The sequence below is a fragment of the Equus quagga genome, chromosome 17, assembly GCF_021613505.1.
Source record: "Equus quagga isolate Etosha38 chromosome 17, UCLA_HA_Equagga_1.0, whole genome shotgun sequence".
Classification (NCBI taxonomy): Eukaryota; Metazoa; Chordata; class Mammalia; order Perissodactyla; family Equidae; genus Equus; species Equus quagga.
The window spans coordinates 32,175,098-32,195,081 of NC_060283.1; the positions used below are offsets into that span (position 1 = coordinate 32,175,098).

The 19,984-nt window shown below is 51.9% G+C and overlaps 1 protein-coding gene across 3 annotated transcripts in view; it reads right to left on the bottom strand.

Annotated features, from left to right (window-relative positions):
* Nucleotides 1-218: 218 nt before the first annotated feature.
* The window catches only part of D2HGDH (D-2-hydroxyglutarate dehydrogenase), a 29,633-nt gene continuing 9,867 nt past the window's right edge, over nt 219-19,984 (bottom strand). For all 3 annotated transcript variants that reach the window (XM_046644086.1, XM_046644085.1, XM_046644087.1), the window contains exons 3-10: nt 18,060-18,117; nt 16,546-16,685; nt 15,698-15,891; nt 13,981-14,149; nt 13,255-13,398; nt 10,753-10,895; nt 8,712-8,877; nt 219-1,328 (exon numbers count right to left, since the gene is read on the bottom strand). In XM_046644086.1, the coding sequence (XP_046500042.1) occupies nt 1,069-1,328; nt 8,712-8,877; nt 10,753-10,895; nt 13,255-13,398; nt 13,981-14,149; nt 15,698-15,891; nt 16,546-16,685; nt 18,060-18,117 (1,274 nt within the window). In that variant the 3' untranslated portion in view covers nt 219-1,068. The remainder of the gene's footprint in view (nt 1,329-8,711; nt 8,878-10,752; nt 10,896-13,254; nt 13,399-13,980; nt 14,150-15,697; nt 15,892-16,545; nt 16,686-18,059; nt 18,118-19,984) is intronic.

Sequence of the window (19,984 nt, forward strand, 5' to 3'; positions counted from 1 at the left end):
GCGTGTGTACTGTGGGTGTATGTGCGAGGTGGATTCTATACGGCACGCCCCAGGAGCAAACTGCAAGGCCAACAGTGCGCCACTTCACATTTTGACATTTTGGGGGCCACCTCATCCTCCAGGGAAACACAGGCTCCTCCTGCCACTTGCTGCCTATGACCCCCAGGCACTGGGCCACCTTCTCGAAGCCCCACCCCTACTCCAGCAGAAAATGCCTCAAAGTTTTAAGGCTTTTAATATCTCGTGTGTTATTTTAATTCTGCAAAATAAACTCACTTAACCATAAAACTATTATTGAAAGTCATCTTGCAACTACAAAGCCCCCTCGTTTCACATCACAAACATGAACGGACCCGCCTCTGACAAGTTAGGAGACCCACGTGAGACCAAGCCTCACAGGTCCACGGAGGCTGGGCTCCCGGCTACAGTGGGACGGGGACGGGGGACATAGCAGGGGACCAGGGGACATGGTGGTCGTCAGGAACCAGGTCTGGGGACAGGGACGGCCACCCCTGACAGGTGGTGAGGCCTGGGGCCACCGTGGGCCCCTGACGTTCTGTGCTTAGGGAACATGGCAGTTCACCATTGGCTTTTACAAGATTATTATGGGGGCTTGCACTGCATGGGGCACCCAGCGGCAGGACCACCCACGCCCCCTCTCAGGGCTGTGGCCAACAAGGCGGAACCCCCTGGGCCACAGCAAAGCGGGGTGCAGCCTGGTCTATTTCTGAGTGAGCAGAACTGTTCACCCGCCCGACCTGCTCAAGATGTGCCAGCAAGAGGCCCTGCTCCTGACCTGCAAAGAGACGGACAGTGCCTGCCAAGAGGCCAGGCAGAGCGGCCAGGAGGAATCCTGCCCGAGAGCCATGTGTCACCCAGCTCCACAGAGCTGGCTCCTGGCCCCTCTGACCAGGTGACTGGGCCACCCCACCTGCTGCTGGCTCCATCGGATGGAGGCCTTCTGAGCCCACAGTAGCACTGAGGGCCCATCCCAATGAGCAAAACCAAGATCGGACCAGGGTCCTGCCTGCCCCTCCCACTGACCCCAACAGGCCCCAACAGGCCCCCTCAGGCCAGGGCAGGCAGCGTCTTGTAGGGATTCAGGATGCCCTTGGGGTCCAGGAGGGCCTTGAGCTGTTGCATGAGCTGCACGGCTGCAGGCGGCTTGCTGTAGCTGAGGACATCCTTCTTCTTGAAGCCCAGGCCGTGCTCGGCGCTGACGCTGCCCCGCTGCCCGGCCGTCCACTCGTACACGTACGGCTCCAGGGCACCCAGCAGCGACGCACTGAAGGCCTCGGCCGTCACATTGAGATGCAGGTTGCCATCGCCTGGAGGGACAGGGACCCATGGGTCAGGTTGAGCAATTTGTAAATACAAAATCAATCTTAAATAAAAAGTATAGTCACAGCAATGTCAAACTCAATGAACACGTTGAACAGCATATTATGCACAGGAAAGAGATGAATGAAGATAAAGTAAACAAAATAATCCAAATGCAACACAGTCAGAGACGTGGACAACGGGAAAGAGGCACGGAGACCACCTGAGCCTGGCGGAAGTTCCAGAAAGAGAGAAGAAAGGGGAGAGAGGAGAAACAATATTTGAAGAGATAACAGCAGAGCAACTTATAAAACCAAAGTCCACAGACTCCGGGTGGCACCCGCAAACGCTGGCCTAGACAGACCAGAGTGAGACCAAAGAGCCTGAAGACAAAGGGAAGATGGGAAAGGAAGCAAGAAAGAAGAGAGAGATTCCCTTCAAGGGACCAGCACTTGCACCAACGGCCAACTTTGCAACAACAGAAGTCAGAGGGCAGCAGAATGACGGCCTCGCTGCAGAGGAAAGAACTGTCAACCCAGAATTGCTGAAATTCATTGGGGGACAAAAACACTTTAAGAACCAAATCGGGGCCAGCCAGGTGGCGTAGTGGTTAAGTTCGTGAGCTCTGCTTTGGTGGCCCGGGATTGGCAGGTTTGGATCCTGGGCATGGACCTACACACCGCTCATTAGGCCATGATGCGGTGGCTTCCCACATACAAAGTAGAGGAAGACTGGTACAGATGTCAGCTCAGCGACAATCTCCCTCACCAAAAAAAAAAGAACAAAATTAATACACTTTAAGGCAAAGTTACCTACTCTCCCACACTAGAGGAAGATCTAAAGGCTGAGGTTCAGGCAGAGGCTGAGGCACCAGGCAGAAGAAGGACTAGAGGAGTGGGTGGGTCTAGGCAAATGTGAGCGCATGGAATAACAGCAACACTGCTATCCAGGGTTAAAACAAGAGAGCACTGGAACATACTCCAAACGAAAGTGCATGAACCAGGAGGGGAGGGTGCCAGTCAAAGCTACAGGGTCGTCAGGTCCTGCCCCACATACCAGTCAGGGCCCTGCAGAGACAGAACCAACAGGACATGTACAGATACATATAGAAATAGGGAGAGGGAGAAGTGGGGAGAGAGAAAAAGAGAGAGGGACAGGGACAGAGAAGTCATGGAGGGAGACTGATTTTAAGGAGTTGGCTCACACTATGGGGCTGGCAAGTTTAAAATCTGCAGGGTACACCAGCAGGGTGGAGACCCAGGAAAGAGCTGATATTGCAGCTTGAGTCCATCCAGAGTCAGAATTCCCTCTTTCTTTGGGGAACTCAATCTTTTTTCTCTTAAGGCCTTCAACTGATTGGGTTAGGCCACTCGCACATGAAGGGTCACCTGCTTTACTCAAAGTCCACTGATTTAAATGTTCATCACATCTGAAAGCACACCTTCATGTTGGTGGGAATGCAAACTGGCACAGCCACTATGGAAAACAATATGAAGTTTCCTCAAAATTTTTTAACAATATTTTTAAAAATTAAAAATAGAACTACCATCGACCCCACTTCTGGGTACTTACCTGAAGGAGATGAAGTCACTATCTCATAGAGATATCTGCACCCTTCTATTCACTGCAGGATTACACACAATAACCAAGACGTGGAAACAACCTAGGTGTCCGTCAACAGATGAATGGATACACGAAATGTGATATATATCACATTTGTGTGTGTGTGTGTATATGTATATATACACATATATATGTACACATATATACACACATATATATTTGTATATACAAATACAATGGAATCTTATTCAGCTACAAAAAGGAAGAAAATCCTGCCACATTTGACGACACGGATGGACCTTGAGGGCATTATGCTCAGTGAAATAAGTCAGACAGAAAAAAGACTAGTATGATCTCATTTGTATGTGGAATCTAAAGAAGCTGAACTCATAGAAACAGAGAGTAGATTGGTGGTTGCTAGGGGCTTGGGAGTAAAGGAAATGAGGAGACAGTGATCAAAGGGCACAAACTTCCAGTTATAAGAGGAGTAAGTTCTGGGGATTTAATGTATAGCATGGTGACTGTAGTTAACAATATTGTATTGTATACTTGAAAGTTGCTAAGAGAGTAGATCTTAAATGTTCTTACCATAAAAACAACAAAATGGTAATCATGTGAGTTGAAGGATGTGTTAACTACCTTTATTGTAATAACCACTTCGCAACATATATGCGTATCAAGTCATCACATTGTACACCTTAAACTTACACATTGTCATATGTCAATTATATCTCAATAAAAGTGATGGGGATAAAAACCATAACTTCACAGCAACATCTAGACTGGTGTTTGATCAAACATCTGGGCACATAGCCTAGAGAAGGAGACACATAAAATCAACCATCACACATTGTTCAGGAGGAGGAGAATGATACTGATTAACTTCAAACCCTGATAAGCGAAGAATGCATGCTACAATTCTAGGGGTCCACCAAAAGAACAGCCATAGCATGTACAATTCTCTAATTAGCAAATGAAAAAAACGTAAATGAGAAATAATACCAACCAGAAGAAGGTAATAGAAAAAAAGAAACAGGGGAAATCAGAGACAAATACATGGTCCCAGGAGGATGAAAGAAACAAATCCAAGGAATTGAGTAATTACAGCAGATGTGAATGAGGAGAGTGGACACGCCACCCCAAAACAGGCCACCATGGAGGATTATTTTGAGCTGAAGGCACCTGGAGAAGAGGCAAATGGAAGAAAAGCTCTCTGCCCTGCCCCTCTTCTCCTGAGAGCAGAACACAAATTTGTGTCCATCCCCTCCCTACCCGGAAGGACAGAGATCATCACCAGGCACACCTCTGCACCCTGAGGGGCCTGGGCACCCAGGAAGAAGCCACATCATGGGCCCGCTCATCCGTTCGTCTCCCCACTTATTCATTCACCTTACCACAGTTCACCCCAAGAAGCCCAGTCCCTCCCTTTCTCTGCAACCTCTACAGATGTTCCCTCCTTTGCTGAGATGCTCCATACACCCAAGTTCCAACACCCCTTTGCCTTACTGATCCTTGTGCATGGATGATGCACGGATGGATGGACTGGCTTGGTTTCTTCTTGCAAATCTGTTTTATCAGTCTAATTTACAGGGCCCCAGCCAAGAACCTAGGAGGGTAGAGGAAAAAGTCGAGCTTTCCCTCCCCTACTTCAAGAAACCAAATGCTCTAACTTGGAGACAACAACTGTCTTTACGAATGTCCACGGCAAACTGAATGAAGGAGAATCCCCAGCTCTATGCCGTCTCCAAGAGACAAGTCTAGATCTTAGGATAGAAAACGGTCAGAAGCAACAAGAGGAAAACAGTGTGTCAGGCAAACCCTAAATAAAAGAAAGCGTGTGTTACCATAAAGTATCAAACGCAACAGGCCACAGGGCAAAAAGCAATTGGAGAGCTAAGAAGAATGAGTCCATTGTGACGAAAGATCAGTTGACCAGAAACATATGACAGTTCTAATGTTCCAGCTTCAAAACTGATGGAGCTACAAGGAGAAACAGATCAGTGTATTGTCACAGTGAGGGAATTCTGCCACCCCCCGCAGTAATGACAGCCCAGCGGATGAAGATGGTTAAACAGCACAATGCACACATTTGATCTGCTGGATCCGTGGAAACACTGGCTCCACTAAGGGCAGAGAGCACATTCTCTTCACGTACTTATTAAACGGTCATGAAAACGGACCAGACGCCAGGTCGCTGACTGACTTTCAACAACCTGGTAAAGACCAAGTTCTCTGGCTTCCGGGCAATTAGCAACAGGTCAGTAATTTCAAAAATAACTGGAAAATTCTCATATGTTTGGAAATTTAAAAATTACATTTCTGCCTAACTCGTGGGTCAAAGAAGACATGACAATGGAAATTGGCAAATATTTAGAACTGAAGGATAATGAAAGTGCTACCACACAAAATTGGGGTTCTCTTGCCCGATGCCCAGAAGCAGGCCAATTAATTACGGCATCAGCCTTTGGGAAAAGAGATCAGCTTTACTCTGCGAGATGATCTGCAGGGAGACGGGGCTTGTGCCCTCAGATCTGTCTCCCCGATTCAGGATTTGGGGTGAAATTTAAGAGGTTAGGGAGAACAGGCTGGCACTCAGAAACACTGATGGGACAGGTTTTAAGTGGTGGGTTTCAAGCCTTTATGGTAAGGTTTTAAACATTTATGACAGAGTTCTAAACATTTATGATGAGGTTATAAACTTTTATAATGAGATTCTAAACATTTATGCTGAGGTGGGGAAGGAATTTGAACCCTGGATCACCCTGAATGAGGGACCCCTCGCTTCTGATGAGAGTCCGACTTCTAAGTTCCGAGTCCCAGTCCTTGGGCTCCGTAGAGAGGAGGACCTGGTTCCACAGTCATTTCAGGTCATGATTTCTTCTGCTGCTCATGCTCTGCCTACATGACTCTGAAGATTTTCTGAAAGGCGATTCTTAATCACTCTTTTGATAAATGATGGGGTCAGTTGAATTGGTCCTGGAGGGCCCATGGTTATGAAAGTACCATAAAAACTCGTGGGACCTCAACAAAAACGCACAGCATGTCTGGCTGTTGACATGAGTTGCCCGTAGTGACCTCACAAGCTGGACCAAAAACCCACGAGCCCATCTGGCTGGAGGCGCCCTCCGTCCACACCTCTGAGACCAGGGCTGAGTTAGGGCTGCTCAGAAGGGAGGCACTGAAACCAAAGGGCTGGCAGCACCAAGAGGCCAGGACACTGGAGTCCTTGCACGTGGGATCAAAGCATGAGCTGCAGAGGCGTCCACACAGCCCAAAAGCAGTGCCTGGTTTATGACAACACAGGGATTCCTGGGCCAACCGTGACCTGAGCGACAGCACTGGAGCACCTTTGAGACCATGTGTTGAGTCTGCCGAGGTGACAGAGATACTATGTAGCACAACCACCTGTGGGATCCGTGGAAGGAGAATGTGGAGGGAAATTTAAAGACTTAAAAACGAAGAAAGCCTGAAAATCAGTGAGCCAGTACTTAATTGATAAAGTTAGAAACACAACAGAATGAACCTAAAAATGGAGAAGGATTGAAAGTAGTACAAGGAATAGCAGGAAAGCATGAAACAGAAAACAACACGCAACAGGAAGTATCGACAAGGCCAACGCCAATTCTCTGGGGACATTGTAAAGTGGATAAACACTCAAAAATCTGAGCAAGAGAGAAACAGAGAAGAAACAAACTAGATCAGGAAGTAAATGGGACCTCCCCCAAATGTTGGACGCCATACAAGGGAAAAAAAGAACATTAGGAACAACTTTATGCCAAGATATCTGAAATTTTAGAAGAAACAGACAAATTCCTTGGAAAAAAACTACCAAAACCAATTCAGAAGAAAAGGAAAGCCAGAATAGTCCTGTAGCTTTCGACGAGATCAGTCTGTAGTCAAATCCTGCCCCCCAAAAAAGACAAAAAAGTCTTTATGCCCAAATATCTTCATTGGCAAATTCTGGTAAACATTCAAGGAGGTGGTAACTCCAACCTTACCCAGACTCTTCCAGAGACTAGTAAGAGGGCTGTCCCCAAACCGTCCTGTGACTATGACACCAACATCCAGCATGGACAGGAGAAACACATTTATAGGACAACATCACCCAGGAAGATACCTGAGACAGTCCTACACAGGATACAAATAAATGGGCTCAAACAGGACACAAAGGGGGTTGCGGCCAAGCTGGGCTTATCCCAGGAATACAGACTCATGTGCCTCCAGAGGGTCTGGTGTAATTGGACTCACTGACTGACTAAAGAAAAGCAAGCACCAGTCATCTGGGTCCATGCAGAGAAAGCATTCAACAAATTCCACAGCCTTCTCTCCATCTCTGACCCTGACGGTTTGTGTGTCTGTGACAGAGAAAGAGCGGAGTCAGTGCCCTGAGAGGAGAAGGCCTCCCGGCCAGCGGCCCAGACTCTCAGGTTGCGCATTCTCACTGGCAGCCTTGGCCCGCACGCCCCAGTTCTGGGTGAAGATGGCCCTCCGTGCCCTTCCTCCACTCCTGTTCAGGCATCCACCCTGTGCATTGTGCGCCCAGCTCTCGGCTGCCCGCAACAACCCTACCACATGGTGTCCTAACCACACTGCTCCTCGCCCCGGGGTTCCCCCCCAAACGCCAGATTTGCAAGTCCCCCGGCTTTGCCCGCCAACGCTCCCGTTCAGGTTGTTTGACAACTGAAGTATTAACTTTCAACGCAGTCAGCTATTAATCTCTTCCTTCATACCTCATGCCTCCTGTGTCATCTTGAAGAAATCCTTCCCCAACCTCAAGGCCATGCAGATGTTCTCTGGATTTTCTTCCAAAAAGTGTCAAGTTCCACCCTTCACAGGGAGGTCCCTAACCCACGTGGAATGATACTATCTGGGAGGGCTGAGTGATCTTGTTCCTAGGATAACAGTTGCCCTGGGCACTGACAGCTCTGAAAATCCCATCCCCCCTGCCAGGCCTCCGTGCCAGCCTACCGCTCTCTTTCCCGCCCCAAGTCAGAGCCCAGGGAGAGGCCAGCTCAGCCCTTGCCTGCCCCCTTCACTTTGGGGGCTCTGCTTTCAATGTGGACTCTTGATTTTTGATAATGAAAGTTACCAACTGCCATAGATCAGATATACCGGATTTACCACTTGCTCCCTAGGCTGGGCAAGTCCACTGACCTCTCTGAGCCTGTTTACAGAAGCATAACAGGAAGCAAGGGCACCACCCATGGAAACGGTGTGGAGATTAGTCCCTGCACAAGGTGTTTAGCGTGGTGCCTGGGACAGGTAGGCCCTTCCCAAACAACACTCATCACGACGTGTGACAAGAAGCCAGAAGCTATGCCCCGCACCCCTGCCCCCACCTCGCCTCCCCTGCACACAGGCCTCTTAGGTGCCCTGTCCCAAAGGCTGCCAAGAATTGAGAGGAATGAAATATTTCCTTCTGGTGGATTAATAACTTACAATTCAAAGCTTGATTTTTCTGCAAAAAAAAATTTATCTGGAACTGGTGTTGAAATGCTTCCAAGTGAAGAGGTGGGGCACGGGTGAGAGCTCCTTATCAGACCCTGAAAGGGCTGACACAGCCAAGGGTGGGGCTGAGCTCAGACCCAGGGTGCAGGGTCAGCGGCCTCCCACCGCCTCCCACAGAGCTCCCAGATGCCTGAGCTCTGCCACGGAAACAGGGGCGGTCTTCTCCAAAATCTCCGAAAGAACCATGAAGACAATCAGGATTCTCTCAACGTCCAGGTTTCCCCATCACCGTCCAAAGCATGGAGCCCTACTGCACACCCACAGACCAGCCGTCAACCCACGGTCACCCCACCACCGGCCCAGAGCCAGGCCCTGCTCACCCAGGTGGCCGTAGCCCACCACGTGCTTGGCCTTCGGGCCGAGGCGGGCGCGCAGGTCGCTCACAAGGTCGTAGAGCCGCTCCATGGGCAGGGAGATGTCATACTTGTACACACAGCCATCCCGGCTCAGCGCCTCCGTGATCCTCTCCCGCAGGGCCCACAGCATCTAGGGTTGGGGGAGAGGAGGCGAGTCACCACGTCTGATGATTGGGGGGCCAAGATGGTGACAGTGAGTGGATGGCAAGGTGTGGGGTACTGGGAAGGTCACGAGGCACAGAAATGTTCTGTGTCGTGACAGGTGCAGGGCCTCAATCCAAGAGTCAGTGCTGAACAAGGTTGCCAAACACAGCCACAGGCTTGCCCTGGACAGCACCGAGGCCCCATTCCGGAAGAGGAGGGCAATCCCGGAGGATGCAGGAGCGTGTCCTGTAACTCCAGGGGATGAGAAGCAGTGACCTCGAGAAGCACGGAGCAAAGGCAGGGTCAGGGTAGAGAGAGTGTGGGCAGCACTACAGATGGAGGGGACAGGGCCGCAGGGCCCTGCGCTGCCTGAGGGACACACAGGGAGAGACAGAGGGTGCTGCTGGCTGGAACAGGACAATGGGGGGCACCTGGGGATAGGGGATGGGGCTAGTTATGAGGAACGCTGCCCTTCCAGACAAACGCATCAGTGGTTTACTTGTTTGAGTTGGTCAACTTGTCACTGTGGACATTTGAACACTTGTGACTGAGCAGAGAACACAGTGCCATGCGCACTGTCCCCCTGGGCCTTGTCCCTGCTCCTGCCCTCCACATATTCCACCATGTCAGGGAGCATCATGGTGAAATTTCTACAAGGTGAGGACTCTTCCTTTGTTTTCTAACATAACCAGAGTGCCACGATCACCTCTCAAAACATAAGAATTCCTTACTGCCACGGAATATCCAGCCAGTGTCCAGGTTTCCCCAATTCTCTGGATTTTTACAGCCCCATGGGTCACTCCAGACTCCGGCCATCAGCAGCTCCCAGTGGCCAGACCCTCCACACACACCCAGAGCCCCAGGGACCCCCAGCAGGACACCGCCCTGGATGCCCCAACCGGGTCACCTGGGCAGCCAGTCACCATGCTAGTCCCAGGACATGGAGCGAGGGCAGGTCTGAGCTCATTAATTGGAGATAAACCAGGCTGCACACGGGGTGCGCCTTGACAAACAGCCTGAAGACAGGTGATTTTTGTAACTCCTCACATGTAATATTCAATAAGCAGAAAAATTAGTTGTAAAGAAAAAGGCTTAATAATAAAGTAGAGAGACAAAGTCAATGAGGCCGATGGTTGAGAGTCAAGGAGCCTGAGATCCCGCCCCCCACCCCACAGGAGGGCCCACATCCAGAGCCAGCCTCCAACTCCCACCACCTTCCCGCCCCCTGCTGGCCACTCTCCACGCTGCAGCCCGAGGGACCATGGGGAAGATGGGGGATGGTGACTCCCACTGCCCCAGGATCCCTTGCTGTGATGGTGACGATGGCTCCCCATAGCCCCAGGCCTTTCATCTGCCCCCTCAACCAGGATGGTGATGACCCAGGTGCCCCCTGCATGATGGTGATCATGGCTCCCCAATGCCACAGGCCCCCACTCCGTGATTGTGATATGGCTCCCACAGCCCCAGGCCCCACCCCTCATGATGGTGATGATGGCCCACACTGCCACTGGCCCCCTCCCCCTCCTTTGTCCTCAGAAGCCGAGTCATTCTCTGGTGCTACCATCAATGCCTTTCCTTCGGGAAAACATCCCACCCCGCGACCAACTCAGCTTCAGCTAACCCTCCCATGACCCCTTGCAGTTCTTTCTGCGTCTGTTTTAAAGCACTGCTGAGAATGATCTAGACTCTAAGAGTATGTTTCCAAAGAGGTTATTCTATCACAGGCAGGGACACCTGCTCATGTTCAGCCACAACCCACACTCTCCAAGGTGCTAGATGCCAGATGGCACCTTCTGGATGCCCCCGATAAGCTGGAGTGGGTGGAAGGGAGGGAGGGAGGGGGCGCCAACAGCACACACACCTTCACTCTCCTCTGATCAGTGGCCAGGGTCCCATCTGTCACGAGGCCAAAGTCCAGCACATGCTCCAGGAAGCTGCTCAGCTTCTCAGCATCATGCCCCGCTCTGGAGCCCGAGGTCTCAATCAGTACATAGAATGGACTTTCTGGAAGGGGCAAAAAGCACACTGAGCAAAGGTAGAGGTGGTGGGGCAAGAGTCAGCGCAGCCCTGGGTCAGCACAGCTGAAATATCTCTGATGGCCCTGGTGGTGCCGAGAAGGGCCCCAGGCTGGAAGAGCAGCCGCTCTCTGCTTAGGCAGAATTTCAGACAGTTTAAAAATAGGTCTTTCCCTAAAAGAGAAACCATGCTCCCCAGAAACAGAGGAACACTCCCGGGGTGATGCCGTGAAGGCCTCACATTGGTGCCTGGATGGAACGAGGGGCGCAGAGAGAGCCGGGACTGCAAGGGGCAAACCGTGGGTGGCGGGGAGTCTGTGGGCCAAGGAGAGGCCTCCAGGCCCAAGAGAGCCCGTGACGACCACAAACGCTGCCATGTTACATGCAAAAAGTGCATGCCTTTTACCACAAGCATCTCTTTTTTGACCTCTAAAAAAATGTGCATTACTAACTTATTCAGGAAAATTTTACCCTTTTTGTTTTTGAGGCTTCTGTGAATTACTCTTTACATTTATTGAAATCAATAAATGAAAAGTCACTGAATGGCACTGCTCCTTCTTTTAGCACTATGTTAAAGTTTCTTCCAGAAAAATGCTACAAGTTCACCCTACGACAAAAAGAGTGTTTTTCAGATACCGGCATTTTTCCACGCTGAAATGGAAATTCTACTCTTAAATTTATCATAGGTCCCACAGAACACCGGGAGTTTTTAAATTTTTATTGGCTCTTTTCCCCATTATAAAAGTAAAACATGCTGGGCCAGCCCTGGTTCCCTAGTGGTTAAGTTTAGCGTGCTCCACTTCAGCAGCCCGGGTTCGGTTCCCAGGCACGGGACCTACACTGCTCTCTTAGAGGCCATGCTGTGCTGGCAGCCCACATACTAAATAATAGAGGAAGACTGCCACAGATGTGAGCTCAGGGCAAACGTTCCTCAGCAACAACAACAACAAAAAAGTAAAACAGGCTTATAAAAGGAGACTTGAAAAACAAAGAAAAGCAGAAATTTTTTTAAAAGTCCCAGATCACCAAATATAGCCACTGTTAATATTTCAACATAGTTCCTTCCTCTTTGCTCTACATGGTCAAGGAGATTTACATAACTGCAAACCTGCCGGAGGACAGTGGGGTGGCCTGTCCTTTGCCTTAAACATTTCATTAAGAGTAGCTTCCTCACACGTGATGCCCAACAGCCACACAGTGCTCCACCCAGGGACCCTCCACTCCCCAGGGACCCTCCATCCCCCAGGGACCCTCCATCCCCCAGGGACCCTCCATCCGCCCAGGGACCCTCCATCCGCCCAGGAATCCTCTATCTTTCCAATGGTTGCATCCTGTCTTATTTCTTTTGCACTGGACATTTGGGTGGTTTCCTGTTTTATTATTCTAAAAGTAGCACCTTACTAACAACTTAGGGCACAAAGAGCTTTCTATATTTATGATCGTGATGGACTGAATGGTGTGTCCCCCCCAATTCCCATGGTGAAGCCCTAACCCACCCCCAATATGACTAGATTTGGAGATGGGCCTTTAGGGAGGAAATTAGGGTTAAATGAGGTCATAGACTGGGACCCAGATCTTATAGGGCTGGTGCACTGGTATGAAGAGGAAGAGACCCCAGAGATCTCTCCCTACACACACAGAGGAGAGGCCACATGAGGACATGGGGAGAAGACGGCCGTCTGCAAGCCGGAAAGCCGGCCCCCACCAGAAACCAAACCTGCCGGCACCTCCATCGTGGACTTCCAGCCTCAAGACTGTGAGAAAGAAACGTCTTTTGTTTAAGCCCCAAGTCTGTGGTGTTCTGTTAGGGCAGCCTGAGATGAAACAAGGATCATTTCTTTAGGGTAGATCTCAGAAGTGAAAACACCAAGATCTGAACATTTTTAACCTCCAGGTTCCTAATGCCAAACTGCTTTCCAAAAAGCAGCATCAATTTATAGCCAGCAGTGACTAAAAGAGCTGGGTGTGTTGAACTTCTTATTTGCTCATTCAGAGGGAACTTGCTGAGACCCAAGGGTAAGCACAGCTTGGAATGACACTTCTCCTAGTTGAGGAGACAGGTGGGCATTTCTCATGAGTGCATTTTGGTTGTTCTGAAGACTCCAGAGCTATGGCACCCCCAACCACATTCGTCTGAACTAACTCCAGGGGCATGTTCAAAACGAATGCAAAGAGAAGTCCATGCTCATCCAATGCTGGCGACACCAGAACTACGGAGATATCAACATCCTTCTTGCCGCCTCCTACTTTATGGATGGCACTAAGGCCTGACAGCCTCTGAGCCATCCCACATGTCACATGGCACAAAAGGAGCAGTGGGCACTACCCTGCCAGGTGGAGGTCAGTACCTTGCACTGGGCTGACGAGACCCAGGTGGTGCCCAACCAGCTGCATGCACTCAGCATCCATGAACTCGAACGCCGACAGGATCTCACCCAGCATCCCCTTGCAGGTGCTGAAGGTCTGCAAAACCTTGGCAAAGCCTGGACAACCTGCAACAGTGCACGGCGCCTCAGGCACATGCACAACCAAGAGGCAGTAGGGTCCCCATCATGCCGCACCCACAGCCTCGCCCACAGACCACCCAAGTCCCCCTTTAAAGCAGCAATGCCAACCCAACCCCTTACGATGCAAAGATTGGTGATCCGAGTGAGAGGGAGGGATGGTGGTTGTCCTTACGGGAGTGTATTAATTACTCCATGGTATTGAACAGAACAGTGTCCTTGATCTGACACCAAACGACACCATTTCTCTCAGAATCTTACAGAATAAGCTACTGAAATAATGAACAAAATGGGGTGAAAGATGTGGGCAAAGCCCCAGTGTTGCTACAAAATAAAGTGTGTTCTGCCCAGAGATGGGAAGGCTTGACTCCAGACCCACACTCTGTGGACACCAACAAGGCCGGGTCCTGGATTCCTTCACAGGCAGAGGGAAGCCAGGAGAAATGGGAACAACCACCCTGTGAGGGCCCCTTCCATCCCACCTTGCACCAATGACAGGACAGCAAGGAGACCTGGCTCTGACCAGTTTCCATCAGAGAGGCGGGCACTCAGCCCTGATGGCCCACCTACCGAGGAAGGCCACGTTCACGGCCCTGGGCTTGGGCGGACACAAGATGGACACGGCAGTAATGACCCCCAGGGTGCCCTCTGACCCAATGAAGAGCTGCTTCAGGTCATAGCCCGTGTTGTCCTTCCGCAGGGAGGTCAGGCAGTTCAGGACGGTGCCATCAGCGAGCACCTGGCGAGGGAGAAGAGAAAAGAGGCATTTATGCACCCGTCGATCATCCTAATAGATGCCCCCTCCTCTACCACCACACTCAAGGGAGGCTGACCCAGCCCAGGGCACTCTGAGAAAGCCAAGCCAGTCATGAGCCCCCCACTCCACCCCAGTTTGGTCCAGGAATGCAGGTGGCCCAGGGTGGCACTGGGCCTGAAGTCACTCAATCAGGCTGAAGGAAGGAGTTGTCTTCTCTGGTTGGAGCAAAGATCCCCCCACCCCCATCCCACCCCGCCACCACAATCAGGAAGCTCAGGGCCCAGATTTCAAGAGAAGCTGGCCTGAAGTAGGATGCACACCTGGGGGTGGAGCAGGGTGCACACTTGAGGAGGTGGAGCAGGGCACACCTGGGGATGGGGCAGGGCACACCTGAGTGGAGCAGGGCACACCTGGGGAGGTAGAGCTGGGGAGTAGGGCAGGGCACACCTGGGGAGGTGAGCAGGGCACATCTGGGAAGGTGGAGCAGGGCACACCTGAGGAGTGGAGCAGGGTAGACCTGGGGAGTGGAGCAGGGCACACCTGGGGTAGAGGTGCACCAAGGCCCACCCACCTCTGGACTCCTCATCCATAAAGCACCACAGTCTTGCTCTGTAAGCCTGTCTGAGTCTTGTTTGCTGGCACATTTAGTCAGAAGCTACTGACACAGCTCGTAAAATATGGGAAAGCAACTTACAATAAAAATAATCTGCAGCTGGCCAGAAAACAAAGCTACTGGAACTTAGTGATTTTGGAAGTCCAACTCGCAGTTTTGTGTTCATCCCATCCCTGGGTAAACAGGACAGAGGCTCCGCGCCGTAGAAAACCATGAAGTGTGCTACACGGGCTAGGTGAGGGTTCAGGGAAATGGACTCAACAGTCCTGGAGGGACAGCTAGCAATGGTGTCACTAAAGGCTAACAGAACCTCACTCCTTCTCTGTGCAGGAAGTTGACCTGGAAGCCCCACCGGTGGAATGTCACTGGGTCAGGGGAACCTGCTGATGGTGAAGGGTCCCAGAGCTCCTCACATGGACCGGGAGGGAGCAGACGCATCATTAGTCTCTTGGGAAGCCAGAGAGCAGCCTCCCTGAGCGGCGTGCTGTGTGCAACCCCCATATCCATGGCTGGACTGGAACAAGGCCAGGGGCTGTGACACTGGGAACCAGAATCCCCAGTATGGGACATGGCCGCACCTGTCCAGGTGGCCTCACCCACCTGCGCCACCTGGGGCCCAAGCAGGCAGTCCCCACGTGGCCACTGTACCACCCAAGTGTCCATGCAATTATCCATCCTTACACAGGAAGCATGAGACCTAAAGAGACCTGCCTGAGGGCACATGGTGTAGACCTGACAGAGTCAAGCCAGGATGGGCGCCACCCAGAGACCTCGCGAGCATGCTAATCACTGGGAAAAGGCTGGAAGAGCAGGGCCACCAGAGACTGGGACAGAGGATGTGGAGGAAGCCAGGCCAGGTGTCCCGGGAAGCAGGGCCAGCGCTCAGACACGTGGCAGTGGCAGGGCCCCCAGCTCACCACTTCCAGGCCCAGGACGGTCCCATGCAGAGAGCCGTATCGCAGAAACCGGAGGCCACCCGCGTTGGTCGCCACGTTTCCCCCGATGTGGCAGCTGCCCTTTGCGCCTAAGTCCAGGGGCATGATGAAGTCCCGCTCCTCCACGTACCGGCTCAGCTCCTCCAGGATGCACCCTGCCTGGCAAACCAGAATCCCTGCCAAGCAAGCAGAGCCACCACAGTGCTCACGGCTCAGGGTGAGTGGGAACTCACCTCAGGGTCCTGCAGGTGTAGCCACCTGGAAGTAGCAACCACTGGGAACTCAGGCCAGGGAAAAGGATCATGTTCCCCTGTCCTCCCCCAGAAGTTACCTCTATGATTAACCATGAAAAAGAAGAAAAATTGATAAGGCAAAAATAGAGAAGAGAAAAACCTCACACACATGCTTAGGAGCAGCAAAGAGGATTGCTATAAGGCAGCGATACTCAACTGGGGGCCATTCCGCCCCCCATGGGACATGTGACAAGTCCGGAGACATTTCTGGTTGGGGTGCTGCTGGCACGGAGCGGATGGAGGCCATCGCCCTACAGCACACTAATGCCACCGCCACAGAGAATGATCCAGCCCCAAATGTCCTGCTCGAGAGGCAAAGACCACGACGTTGCTGGGCCCTGAGCAGAAAGCCCCTTTACACTTATTTGAACCTCACATGGCCCTAGAAAAGGGGGTCAGTATAAGCCACCTAAGTGAGAGACTAAATAATACTACAGACACGTCCAGGGGCCGGGCGCGGATAGAGCTGCTCCTTTCCCGGGCCCTGGTCCCCACCCCAGCCCCAGTAGAAGACACCGACGGGCAGCGCAGGCTCACCAGACACGCCGTGGAAGCTGATGACCTGGTTCATGAGGGCAGTGGACAGGATGATCTCATCGAAGACGGGGACGCTGCCCCCCACCATGCCCGTGTTGCCCCCCTGTGGGTTCACCGCCAGGTTCCTCTCGTGACAGTACCTAGGACAAGCACAGGAGGGGCATCACTGCCCCACACCCAGGCCCACGCCACCACCCCCGCAGAACACACTCCAGCCCACCCCTGGCTGTAAGGCGCCAAACCCAGATTCCAGTTCCCACCCCTCCTGCCACCAAGCCAGGCTGCCTTCTGTCCGCAGCCTCGAAGGGGATGCCTCCTCAGCCCCCACGTGGGATGGGGGTCTGAGAAGGCCAAACTTCTATCACAAAGCTGCACGGGGCAGTGGAGGCTGACATTTCCTAGATCACGGTGTTGTGGCGGGGGTGGGGAGTGGCTCAATACCCTCAGAGGCCGCTCGCTGCTCTAAGTACAGAGGCCGCCAGCAGTAGCCCCTTCCTGTTCACCTAAAGAAACACAACTCCCCAGGGCCCTCGGGCTCCCTGCACCCCCTCACCCCATGCTTCACACCCCTTAATCCCAGCTGCGTCCCCATCCCTGACCACCACCCTTCAGACATGCATCAGAATCAGCAGCAGCACCTCGTCCCAACCAGGCTCCAACTTTGCAAAGACCTCAACTGAGGGCCCCGACGGGCCAGGGTTTGGAGAACGGGCGCGTCCACCCCTGAAAGGCAGTGTTCCCACATGCGTCAAACAAACCCATCCTGGAAGGCAGCAAACCTCCAGTGATGGAGTCTGACGGGGCAGGTGCACATGCACCCAAGTTCACCTGCCAAGGCAGTTCTGAAGCATTATTTACAACAATGTAAAACTGGAGACCACTTCAAGGGGCAACTTTGGGGGACTGATACGTTGTAGAGCATTCGTGGGGTGCATACCTTTCAGGCATTAAAAATGGGGGAGAAGAATATTAGCAGCAAGAAACGGGCACAGATATTGGCAAATGGACAAAAAAAAAGACTACAAGTCAGAGACATAATGTGGTAACATTTAAAAAACACACCCCTGCAGAAAAGATACTGAGATAACACACCCAAATGTCATTAGCGGTTATCTTTGGAGGTGAAACTATTGGTTGCTGATTGCATTTGCATTTTTTTGTTTATGGTTTTCTGTTTTCCAATTTCTCTGTAATAAACATGCTAGCGTATTGATACAAAGAATCAAAGAACACATTTCTCTGGCAAAGGTCTGCTTCCTTCCCTGACATGTACCACAAGTCTGCAGCCACTCCCCATGCGGGACTCGCCTGGGCATCTCGAGATCCTGAGATTCCAGGGCCTGGCCCTGCTCGGGAGGGCCTTGGAACACGGCACTAGAACCTTCCCTCCTGTGTCCCCAGCCATGTCCCTGCCGGCTTTGTGGGGTCTGCGTCTCTTGTTTCTTGTGTCTTCATGAGGAAACTCCTAGACACAGAAGCAAGGGCAGGCAGGGGGCATGGCGCCTTCCCATTACCTGAGGATGTGAGACACCTCCTCTGTCGTCCGGGGCTTCAGCAGCACCTTGCTACAGCCTGCGACAGAAAAGAGTCAGCCCATCACACAATGTAGAGGGGAGAGACCCAGCTACGCTCCAGAAAAACAATGCCCTTCACAAGCACTTTCTCCTTTCTCGGTGCGTGACCCGCACAACCATGGTTATCAGTAGGCCCCAAACCTCAGGAACAAGAGCAAGGGGCTGGCCCCATGGCGCAGCGGTTAAGTTCACGTGTTCTGCTTTGGCGGCCCAGGGTTCGCTGGTTCAGATCCTGGGTGCGGACATGGCACTGCTCAGCAAGCCATGCTGTGGTAGGCATCCCACATATAGAGGAAGACAGGCACACATGTTAGCTGAGGGCCAGTCTTCCTCAGCAAAAAAAAAAAAAAAGAACAAGAGCAAGGTGTCAAAGCATCCTGTCCTGCTGGAGGGAGGTGGAGGGGCCAGCAGGCGGCAGGTTGTGGGATGGAGCTGGGCCCCTGGGAGCAGTTCCAAAGCCCTGCCAGCATCCACGGCTACCAAAGCCAGTGATGGTGAGGGTGGCTCAGATCCCGTGGTTAGGGGCGCCCGCCTGGCTTCTCCACGCCAAGTTACTGTGTATCCTTGATAATCAATACGTATCTGGTGGAAGACACTTGAGACTATGCAGACATCCTCTTGCTCCTCACGTTCACGCATGAATTTTAGCATCTGCCTGAAGTGCTCCTTAGGATCTTTGCCAAATGGTGATTTTTCGGAATTCATACATCTGCCTATGTTTCATTAGTCGACTTTCTACTGTAAGGAGCAGCTTTCCCTTCTCTCTCACATATTTATTTATTTAATCATGTCAGTATGGGCTTGTGGGCCCTTACTCTATTCACTGGGTTACCACCTTTGCTGTCGTGATTCGGTGCCCAGACGTGGTGGGTGGGAGTCCAGCAGTATCCTAAGCACTGTCTCCCGAAGACCGTCAAGTTTCTTGCTGCCCTCTTGATTTTGTTGAAAGCACTTTAAATCGGTAAGAGGAGTCTGCAGAAAGCCAGGAGGAACGCGGAGCACATGTTCTTTTTACATCACTGACTTTTTATGGAGCTTTGAGATCGGCTGTAGCTTCTACACTACTTTTTATATTCTGAAAGCCACTTCTCATTCACTTTTCATCAAATGAGCAATGTTTGCCCAGGGGGCTGGCTGTCCGCCGTCTAGGCCTTCAGAACAGCACAGTCCAGGGACCCTGGTCACCAGCAAGGTTCCTGTTGGTTTCACTCCCTCCCTACGGGGTTCCTCAACAATATTGGTGGACACACTGTGTATCCAGCCCAGAGAATAAAAACAGACAAGATCACTCTCGTAAAGTTTAGCTTTGATGGGGGAAAGGATAATAAAATGAGACAGTCACTCCAAACGGTCCAATATATTAATAACAGGAGCCCACAAAGAGAACGAGGCACAGAGGAGAGAAATCATCAGAGACAACCCGACAAACTGCCTTGGACTGGAGAATATGGGTGTCCAGATGGAAGAGCCTGGGGACTGCCCAAGCCAGTGAAGGGACACAGGTGGACAGGGTCGGGGCGTCCCCCCACGGTTGGCAGCTTTCCCCCAACTCTGAATACCCTCGCGGGGCTCTAGGCGGCGGGTCCCTGCTGGTGGACTGCCCTTAGTTCCTGCACATTCTGCGTCCTGCCCACCGCCCACCAGCAACACCCTCTGGTTTTTGTGACAACCAGAAAGTACAACTGCCACCCCCGACGCTGCCAGGTGCCTCAGCTCCTGGAGGAGAGCCAGTGTGCCCAGCTCACTCCCGGAACTCTGCCACCGTCACTCGTCACTCGGGAGCAGCTGCTTCCCGCGATTTCTAAGCTCCCCACCACCTTCTCATTTCAGCATCTCTGCTTCCCCTGCAGCCCTCTGAGGGCAGC